This window comes from Bactrocera tryoni, chromosome 3 (genome assembly GCF_016617805.1).
Source record: "Bactrocera tryoni isolate S06 chromosome 3, CSIRO_BtryS06_freeze2, whole genome shotgun sequence".
Lineage (NCBI taxonomy): Eukaryota > Metazoa > Arthropoda > Insecta > Diptera > Tephritidae > Bactrocera > Bactrocera tryoni.
In genome coordinates, this window is record NC_052501.1 from 33,245,361 (window position 1) to 33,257,004 (window position 11,644).

General features: G+C 32.3%; 1 protein-coding gene across 1 annotated transcript in view; it reads left to right on the forward strand.

Annotated features, from left to right (window-relative positions):
* LOC120770584 (putative uncharacterized protein DDB_G0282133) overlaps positions 1-11,644 on the forward strand; it is a 47,555-nt gene that overhangs the window by 8,394 nt on the left and 27,517 nt on the right. Inside the window, exons 2-3 of the mRNA XM_040098166.1 lie at positions 2,777-2,891; positions 3,219-3,422. Coding sequence (XP_039954100.1) covers positions 2,777-2,891; positions 3,219-3,422 — 319 coding nt within the window. The remainder of the gene's footprint in view (positions 1-2,776; positions 2,892-3,218; positions 3,423-11,644) is intronic.

Consider the following 11,644-nt stretch of genomic DNA (forward strand, 5'->3'; position numbering starts at 1 on the left):
CTATGTTTCAGTTCATGGTCTTCTTGCAGTACCCAATCATGGTTGTTTTTGCCTTGAAGCATTTCACCTGACTTCAGGTTTCAGGCTCAGGTTTTCTGTGAAGTACGTCATGAGAATTTTTGAATATATGTTTGTCCTTTCTTGGCCAAACCTCTCAAGGGTGTTGAACAATACAAATGTCGATTCATCTCTCAATATTACATTGATCCAATCACGGTTGATGTTTTCCTGCGCTCAATGCAAACATTTTTTAATATGTGTTTTTGAAAGTAGGGGTTTGATTACAGTATTTAGTGATAAACATATATGATCCCCTTTTAAATATTTTTTTTATCTTCTCTTGGATTGAGAAGTGGTTTCTTCTTAAAAAGAAGAACAATAGTTTTGTTCTGACTTTTAGATGTCACGTGATTCCACCCTCTTCCTGGCTTGTCATCTACATTTCCAGTTTCGCCATTATGGTCAGACCACCTCTTCACAAATATACATTTAAATACATTGCGGTTTGTTTCAATAATCCATTTCGGATCTTTAGGATGCTTCGAAGCTTATACTGAGCACTAATTTTTCTCATTTCTCAGGACGACGTAATACATTAAGAAGATCGAAAAAAACTGACCGAATTGTACGCGTCAGTGACAGCCATTGAATAAGTGTTAATTTGCAAAACAATAAAAATAGTTTTCCGAATGAAAATCGTTATTTTATAAACGCACTAGAATCCTTATATTTGAAAAAATAAATAATAAAAATCACCAGACAAATTTTTAATAAGCCATATTTTGAGAAAAGGGTGCCTATTTTTACATTTTATAATAATTTAGTTTTTTTATCAAATTTAACAGGCTTATGAAAAAATTATGTCGGAAATATTCTCCTTTGTGTGAACAAAACTACATTAAATTTTAATACAACCAAGTTTTTATACTCTTGCAACCTGTTGCTACATAGTTTTGTTCACCTAACGGTTGTACGGGAGATAGATTTAGGGTTATATATATATAAAGGATCAGGATGAGAAAAGTTAAAATCCGGTTAACTGTTTGTTTGTCCGTCCGTCCGTTCGTGCAAGCTGTAACTTGAGTAAAAATTGAGATATCTCGATGAAACTTGGTAAGTGGGTTCCTTTGCGGACGACGAGGACGAGTTTGTAGATGGGCGGTATCTAACTACTGCCATGGTCACAAATCGCCATTAACCGTATACATATAAAATGCCATAACTAAGCACTTAATTACGATATCAAACTCTTACAGTGGAATCGCAGAGGATCGCAGTGGAAATAGTGATCGTGGTCCCGCCCTCTAACAAGTTTAATACACATATGTATCTTCTACACTGAAGCTACAACAACCGAATTTGCTGAGCGCAAATCTTATAAGAACCTCAATCGAAAGTGTGAAAATGGGTGAAATCGGAAGATAATTCCGCTAACTCTCCATATAACGGAACTGTTAAAAACTACTAAAAGCGCGATAAATCAATAACTAAATATGCCAGAGGCAGAAAATTTTACCACCAAAATGGTATAAGAGAACTTTAGAGGAGCCGCTATGTAGATTGGACGATGGGCGTGATACCGCCTACGTTTTGGTGAAACCCCATATCTCGGTACCCGACCAACCGATTTCGACACAATTTAGTACATGGCATTCATCATACATTCTTTTGTCGCAGTATGAAAAATGTAACGAAATCCGACAACAACCACGCCTACTTCCCATATAGTACAAATTTAAATTCCACTTAATTAAAGATTCTCGCATTTGCGGTTGACTTTTTACCCCATATAAGTATTAGCCAATATGTAAGTTATCTCAATGAAAATAAGAGAGCGTGTTTAAGTCATAACAGTGTGGAGAGGCTTTCTTAGAGGTGTCTAGGAACCTTTTTCAGAGTACCAAACGAAAAAAAAAAATTTTTTTTTTGATCCACCCTAATATGCATTGATGTTTGACGATGAATATCTCGTAAACGCTTAACTCAATCGAAAAATCCTATAAGACCATTTTTATAGAGCAGTAAATTTCCTACAAAACTATGAGTTTCATCATTCATAATAATTTTTTTCATTGAGTTATAAAATTCATAAGAAATAAAAAATTTTCCCAAAAATAATCAAACTTTAACTGTTAATATCTTTTAAACGTTTGGGTTGACGAAAAAATCATAAGAGACCTTTTTTGTAGAGCATTCAATTTCCTACAAAATCTAAGGAACAAGATATTTTTTCAAGTAGTTGGAAGCGAGATATAAATTTTTCTATCTGATAATAAGAAAAAATAGAAAACTGTATGTAGGAGGACCTTCCCGTTACAATTAAAAACTCATGTTTGGAGAGGCTTTCTTAGAGGTGTCTAGGAACCTATTTTTCCGAGTACCAAACGAAAAAAAAATTTTTTTTTTTTGAATCACTCTAATGTATATACCATATAATCATTTTAGTTTTTTTAACAAACTTTATGTCGAATATGTCGGTCAGTGTATGAGTTATATTTAGTATATGTACATATGTATATATAAAATAGCTTGGATTTCGATCCTCTAGTTGACGTTTTATACCTTAAATATTTCCCTGGCTTTGAGTATAAAATGTTCGGTTGCACCCGAACTTAACCCTTTCTTACTTCTTTATTTATAAATTGGTCCACAGTAATAAATTAGTATTCCGCTTATATTTTGTATATTTTTGTAATAAATAAAGCTTAAAAGTACGATTTAATATATATAATATTATTTCTATAATTTGATTTTATTTTACCAACTTTTTTGACAGATATTAAACAAAACAAACCGTTATTACGTGAACGGCTATTCACAACATCAAGTGGCATCAGATTATGTCATCACTTTCGTAGATTCTCCACCGAATTCGGAGGAATCCTGGACTGGTATGTTACTGAAATACACTTGTCTCTATATATAATACTTTAGAAAGAAACTATAAATTTCATTACAATTGATTGAAAAAATATATTAATAACGTTTAACATTAAGAAATTTCCATAAAAATAAACAATTTAAAACTTTTGTTTGAAAGATTCACTGTGGAATAATGTTGGTTCATCGTGGAATGCTATTAAAGATTTGGATAATACTTACAATGCTACTAAAACAATAATTTAAATTTACAATAGAATTTAAGATTACGTATAAAATTTGAAGTTTTTATGGCTGAGCCTTAAGCCTTAACGACTTATTTGTAATAAACTTTTCAGACGAGAATACAAAAGAGTCCCCTGGACCTCAAATAATCGACGTGCAGACAATTTACTCAAATAGTGGATCGCGAAAGAGACGAATGGATTGGGACTCATTGGACATTGGTCAAAGTGGAAACACAACTACTACACAGTCTGGAGAATTGGCTTCTAAAATTCCACATCACGATAAAGACAAGGTCAAAAAGGATAAAACGACAGGTAAGTTGATAATTCTTCTACTTCTTTACTGGCGTAGACACCGCTTACGCGATTATAGCCGAGTTAACAAGAACTCGCCAGTCGTTTCTTCTTTTCGCAAGGTGGCGCCAATTGGAGATTCCAAGCGAAGCCAGGTCCTTCTCCACCTGGTCTATCCAACGCAGTAAACTGCTTCCTCCTCCTCTGCTTCCCCCGGCGGGTATTGGGTCGAATACTTTCAGAGCTGGAGTATTTTCGTCCATACGTACGACATGATCTAGCCAGCGGAGGCGATGTCTCTTGATTAGCTGAATAATGTCAATGCCGTCGTATATATTGATGTTGATAATTAAAATGTTTATAAATTGTGAAAAAATGGAACCCCTTATGTTATCGGATAAAAAAATCAACTAGTTCTCATAAAATGCAAGTTTTTCATATCGTCCGCATATACACAGCTGGTCTTAAGTATGACGCACCATTGTTTTTTTTTTTAATAAATTGTGATATTTATAATCCTGCTTGTTCTTATTATCCAAAATGCTTTTTCTGTTGTTTTGCGAAAAAATAACTGTACATTCGAAGATTCCAGAAATGTCTATGGCAATCACGTGCGTTTTCGGTTGGTCATTGAAATAGACGCACTTTAGATTTCTTTGTCTTGCGTAAACAAGTGCAGTTTTATCTATTGAGGAAGTATTAAAAATAAACAAATAAATTGTCTTCGAGCTACATTTAAAGTAATAATGATAATAATGATTAATAAAAGCCACTATTCTGAGCTTATTGGAACGTGAAAAAGTAGACTTTTTTCACTCCCAAAGACTATCCATTCGAAACATCGCCAAACAGATTAAACGCAGCTTCAGAACTGTTGATAGATATTTAAAGGATCCGGAGGCATATGGAAAAAACTTTTAAGCGAAAAAGAAAGCACTATCTGAACAATCAGTACAAATATTGTTAGAATTGCTTCAAATTCGACCAAGTCTGCAGCTAAGATTAAGGAATTAGCTGTTCAGCGTACAATCAGAAATACAGAACACCTAAAGTGTTTAAAAATCAAGAAAAAAAAACCCGCTGAATGATTCGCGAAAGCATAAATGACTTGGACTGTTCAATCTGGCACTCGACTTAATGATTGGCGTTCAGTTGTCTTTACTGATGAAAACGTTTTAATTTAGATGGCCCTTATGGTTTTGAATACTATTATTACGATTTGAGAGAAGATGAGTTATATTTAAATCGCCACCACAGCCGAGAAGTTGGAGTCATGGTGTGGGGTGCCATCACGTTTTACGGAACAAATGAATTGGTTTTTATCGATCAGAAGATGAACGGCGATCGCTTCAAAACATTGTTGGAGTCCGTTTTTTCACAAATAAGTGATCTCTTTGTACCAATTCCTTGGATTTTTCAAGAAGACTCTCTCTTGCTCTTATTCATAATCACCGAGTAGTAAAGTCATTTATTACGAGTCAAAACGTTAATGTCATGACCTCGAAACCATATGGCTAACACGTAAGGTATACGAAGGATACGAAGATAAGGAAACAATAACTTCAGCTATTAAACGAGCTTGGAGTGAGATTTCCTTGACCTACATACAAGTATATTCCCTGTATCATTCTATTAAGGACCGAATATATGATGTTATAACTAACAAAGGAGAAAGTACTCATTACTGAAATTATTTTTTTTTATTTCCAATAAATCAAATAGTTACACGAACTAAAAATTTAAGTTAAAAAAAAAAATATTTTTCTATTAAAAATTAAAAAGCTTAAGTGCGTTTTTTCTAATGACCAAGAAAACGGCACCTTTTTTGAGTACTTTTAAACACAATTTTGTTAAGTTTGAATAATCATTTGCATATTATATTTAAATTATCATTAATTTACCCATGTTTCTGCATATAAACTTTTTTTCAATCATCACTAAAATAATAATAAATATTTAAACAATTGTAATGCAAGTAAACCTGCGTCTAACCTGCTTTATTCGTTCAATTGTTGTGAGATTAATTTAAAGTACTCACAAAATAACCAGAATATTCTTTTTTTTTATTTTTTTATTTATTCATTCGTCTATGTTGTCGCTTTTAAAATATTCACCATTCGATATTATGCAGTAATGCCGACGCTTCTTCCAATCTTGTTAAAATACCTTTAGGTTCTCTTTTTTTTGGAATTAGGGAAACGTCACACGGAGCCATGTCTAGCGAATATGTAGGCTGGAATATCGTTACAGTATTGTTTTTGTGAGCTTAATGAATAAACCTTAAAATCAAGTACTTTCGGAGCATGTATACCAATGTAATAAAAAAAATTTGATTACTGAATTCTGCAAATGCACGAAATTTTAATATTCTCGTTATTTTCTGAGCACAACTCGTGTGTGGTTAATAAGAGTGATGCATGCATTTGGAAAGCAATTTTTGAACAAAATTTCAACATACTTTAGCATATGGTAGAATATGTATATCTTTCCTTTTTAACATTTTGAAAAATAATATTTCCTTTTTGTTACTCCAATTCTTAAATTAAAAAATATTGTCAATTTAGTTCTGTTTTTGATATTAAAATTATAATTTTAAATTTTAATTTCCAAATTTCTATTTGTTTAATTTAAAATTTAAAACATTTTTTCCAACAAGTACAATAGTTTTGTTCACCTAAGGGTTTTTTGTGACACCCAAGGCCAATCGATTTAAATTTAAAATTACATATGATATATAGAAATGATTAGAATTGAATTTCGATGATGAGACATGGTACCCGTGTTCCGCACTCTACGCTGATTGATATTTCGAATTAGCGAAACTAGTGCAAACACCAAGCTAAAACATATAATCTCGGTGCAGAAGACCTGCCTCTAGTTAAATAAAAAAAATTGGCGAAAAAACTTCATCTAAAAATGGTCGAAACCGAGCAAGAGTTATAATATATGTATATATGACTCTTACGATATTCCACAGCGGAGTATAAATCCGATTTAAGTATATGTATATTCAGCGTGTTCTTATCATGCACCTTTTTTTATCAGGTGGGACGCTTTGGAGTCTAATGTGAACATATGTAGTTTAGTGTTGAGTAGTTCCAAATGTTTTATATACAACCTTAATATTTTGGAAATTCAAATGTTTTACTGATTTCCTATTGAGCTGTGAGCAGTATGTTATTTGTTTCTAATACTAAGGCATATTGGTGTATGTATGTAAGCATATACATATGCGTGTCAGTATTGCTATAATCAAATCTACTCGTCTGATTTTTGTAACATAATGTAAATATTATCATTCTCAGAGCAGTGTCAAAAGAGTGCCAGATTACAGCTTTTCAATTATCTATAGTTGATTAAATTTGAATCTTCTACAAAACGACCAAAGTACGCTCAGTTATTTTATGACCATCAGAATCGAGGGTTGTGTTATAGCACGTGGATTATATACAAATATACACATATTTTAAACTCATAAATGCTTGCTTAAAGGCGCATAGGGTCAGTGATATATTGTCGGAAATTTACTTCGCAATACTGTATGAAAGCCCGTTTTTGACTGAAATAATTGGAACTGTTGTTGGCTATAAACAATAACACATATAAATGCAGAATAATGCATTTACCAACAATAACAACACTAATCGCATATACTCTTGGTATCAGACAGACTTATGTGGTATGATCTTAAGACAAAATGTTATAATCCTAATAATAATAGTCGAGTAGTTTTTCAGTCGTGGCCGAAACTAATCTGGCATAGGTATAAAATTAATAATCCGAGTTCTGAAGTGAAATACTTAACAATCTCGAATGAAATTTTTTATAAGTGGGCAGTTGGTAATGGCAATGATTTGTTCAATAAAACGTCAATGAAAAATATTAAATATTGCATATTAGAAACGAAAATGATAAATGAACTTCGTGGACAGGCTGAGTACTGGCTGAAAAAATCGTACTTGGTGATGACCATCGAATGAATTTTCAATTAAAATTATGACAATTCATACATCGCTGAAGTAGAAAAATCCAAAGAATTGTACGCTGTACTATGGCGTACAAATTACATACATGAATGGAACGTGTGCAGTTATATTGACTGAATATAGTTTGAATAATGCATGGTTGACAACAAAATGAGGAAACAAATTTAAACTAAGTTTTAGTCTTTTACTAATTCCTCAACTTTACTTTAGCAAACATTGCAATTGCTTAAATGTGTTCTAAATACCTACTTATGCCACGCAGTATAATAGTTTTGTTCATCTAATGATTGTTTGTAACCCCTGAAACTAATCGAGATATGTAAATGCAAAGTTATGTGTACCTATATACTATATACATATAATGACCGGATAATGACGATGAGATATGTTGACTGTGCATGTAATAACTTCAGTAAAAATTAAGATATCGCCTTTAGTAAGCGCTTATCGTTGCCAATTACCGAACACTGTGGTCAATCAGTGAGATATAACAATGAACCACAGAGAACACCTTTTCTCGGTAATAATGTGTTCTGGTGCCAAGAAATATTAAAATTGGGTCAATAATTTTCAGAGTCTCAATATACTTAATAAGACGATTTTCAAACTTTCGGTTGATTTTATACCATAAGTATCGGTGAATATGTAAGGTATCCAAATTAAACTTATATGGTATATTTTTCTCATATTAATATGTCTTAATAAGAAAAATAATTTCTAACCACATCTATTGGTCGATAAGTGAGATATAAGGGATATACTAGAGCTTAATGTTCTACTTTGTGAAATCTACAAATTCATGTGAGTTATCTTTCTTCAATTGGTTCCATGTTCTTGACTATACTTGAATACTGTCGAAAGTTAATGCAAGCAGTATACCACTTCCCCCAGCCGCAAGCTACCTGATTTACATAGTGATTTTCGACTATCCAGCTGACTTTGAACGCGTTGTGTTAGTCAACAGCGTGATGATTTTTTTAAAATTAAGTAGACACGTTTTACTAAATATTATATGGTTTAACCGTGAATATAAATGAAATCGGTATATACCCATAGTAACTATAACTGCCATAACTAAGCAATAAATTATGATATAAATCTGTTATTTGGCACAGAGAATTGCCGCGTGACCCTAGCCACTCCCCATATAACGGTTTTGTTAAAAAAATTACTAAAAGTGCGACAAATCGGTAAGCAAAGACGTCAGAGGGATTAATTTTTACACCCAAGGAAACGAAGTCTACATTTGGCGATGGACGTTGCACCGCCCATATTTGGGTGAAATAACATATCTCCGGACCTATCAGACCAATTTCAACTAAATTCGGTACATAAAATTATCTTGATGTTGTTATGTTTAATTGTGATTAGTGCAATCGAACCATAACCACGCCTACTTTCCATATTGGACAATTTAAATTTCATATGATTCTTTCACTTGACAGTACACAAATCAAGCACTAATCTATATACGAGTTTTCGGACAAAACTTTGCACAAACCGTTCTTAAAAAGTAAGCCAACTTGAGTCTAAAAGTTATCAAAATCGGACCACGTACCCAATATTTGGAGGTCAGTGCGATTGGCTTACTTTTTGCCAAAAATATCAGTCAAACTGTGAAATACAAGTATGTTATTGAAATTCGGGGAAATGTGTTTTAGGTAATGACATACCCTTGTGTTATAAATGGGCTAAACACGCACAATACTTACGTTAGCCCCATATGCCTAATATAAAGATTTTCGAACTTCGATTTGACTTTATACTACATAACTAGAGGACCCGCCCACGCTTCACTGTGGCTAATACATAGACTACTACCATCTACATACATACATATATGATTTCTATTAGTTGGATTATAACTATTAGTTAATGAGATATAGCATTTTTATGAAGCAACTCAAGAATGATAGAATACAAGATTACGACAACCGCCATTATGAACGTCATAGTTACGTGTTGAGAAGAAGAAGAGTGAAAAACTGTCAAATAGCTTGCAAATTGTAAACAGAAAAGTAAACACTTTTGTAAATTCGCAAAATATTATTAATTCTTTCGATTTTAATAAAAAGTTTTAGTGAAGCGATTAAATATTGTTGAGTGAAAAGATTTGAATCATTTCTAAAGAAATATATCGGCCTATTTATAATAAAATTGTCTATTAAGTTGTGATTCAAATGGAGAAGACGTTTCTTGTGTTGTATATAAATATATACATATATTATAAGTTCAGATGTATGAAATTATGATAAAAGAATTGTGAAATTATTAATTTAGTATTAAATATATCATTTCTTTTGCAAAATAACACCAATTTTTTGGCAACTTTTCAATCGGCCGGAAAACTGAAAAAACTCGTTTTTGATCCTTTAATTGCATAATAATTATTACAACAAGCCACTGCACATTTCATTTTAAAAAATTAATATATTTATGCTTAGAAATTTAAATAAATACAACAGTACACTTACACTGGTTTTCTTCATTTGAACAATTTCCACACATGCTACTCTATTTATTGTGGACGTGCCTAAATCTAATTATATACATATTTTCTCGCAACAATATTCTAAACATTCCACTGAAATTTTTCCTGCAAATACGAATGAATTAATATTATTTTGGGAATTTCAAAAAGTGTTTACTTTTCTGTTTACAATTTGTATGCATTTCTATGCTTGTTCGTCTCAACGCATAAGTGTGACGTCACGAAATTGTTGCACAATGTATTTGTTTTTGTAAGAATTGTCGAGAGCTAAACCGAAAAAAACTAACTGTAAACTAGTGTCGTAATCTTGTATTCTATCATTCTTGGAAGCAACTTGTGTTAGTTTTTAAAAAAATGGATCATAAGGCATTTCGAGTGTTAATAAAGCATTGCTTTTTGGGGGAAAATACTGAGGAATTTGGGCTCAGGGAAATCCACCGATGAAAAGATATTTGCTAAGCTTAAATAGGCGAAAGCCCTAAGCAAAGTGGGTGCCTCGCAAGTCCATAATCCAACAAAAACAACGAATAACTGATTCTGAGAAGTGCTCTTTAATCGTAATAAAACCGAATTTTTGCGTCAGTGTGTGACAATAGAAACATAACTCCATCATTTCCCACTGAAGTCCAACCGACTGTCATTCTAGTGGACTGCACATGATGAACCAGTTCTCAGGCGTGGAAAGACGAAAAAGTCAGCTGGAAAGGTTATAATATCAGTCTTTTGGCATGCACGTGGTATAATACATACTCAACGACTGATTACTGAGCCAGTTATAATCTATTTTACTGCGTATTTGGTTGTGGTTCTTTTCTACTATTCCAAATACTAAATAGTTTTATTTTTGAGGAAGAATCTGTTTAAAATTGTACGCATATATTCAAATGATTCCTACAAACATAAATTTTGAACAAATGTTTATGATTTAAATATAATTTTTGTATTTATGAGTTGTATTAAATTTTGACATAAAGAGATAAAAGGTATCCTATGTCCTTGCCCTGGTTCTAAGCAACTGCTCCACCAATTTCAGCCAAATCGGTTCAGCCGTTCTTCAGTTATAAATGGTGTAACTAACACAACTTTCTTTTATATAAATAGATTGAATCACCCAATTTATTATTTAAGAACGAACTACTCTGTCCCCATTATGAAAACTAGTCTTCAGATGTCTCCTTTTACTTTGGCATCGTTTTGTTTATTGCACGTTACGTTTGAATATTGGATACTGCTATGGTAGCGCAATCTATCGGATCCAATGTAAAACATTCCAAAATTAGCAATTAATTACAAATGAAAAATTAATTAAAAAAAAACATTTTTCAGTGGACCAAATTGTGAATCTAAACCATCCTCGAATCTCCCTAAAAACACACACAAAAAATTTCATCAAAATCGGTCCAGCCGTTTAGGAGCAGTTCAATTACAAACACACGGTCAGAAGTTTTATATACATATACAAAGATATGAATCGGGCAAGTTGGAGTTATATGAAATTGATAGCATATTTTTCTAAAACAGTGTGTTCTTGTACCTGAAATATGTGAAATCGGGCAAAAAACTAATCCTAGACCCTGAAAGAAATTTGATTGTGGACATTGCGAGAGTATAAAATGTTCGTTTATAGCCTAACCTAGTCATTTCTTACCCTTTATGTTCCTAAAACAAAATTACTAAAGAAATATGTATGTATGTGTGTGATTATTGTTTCTCTGTTTGAGTTAAATAATTAAAATTACCTTTTGCAATGTTAAATATATTATGAA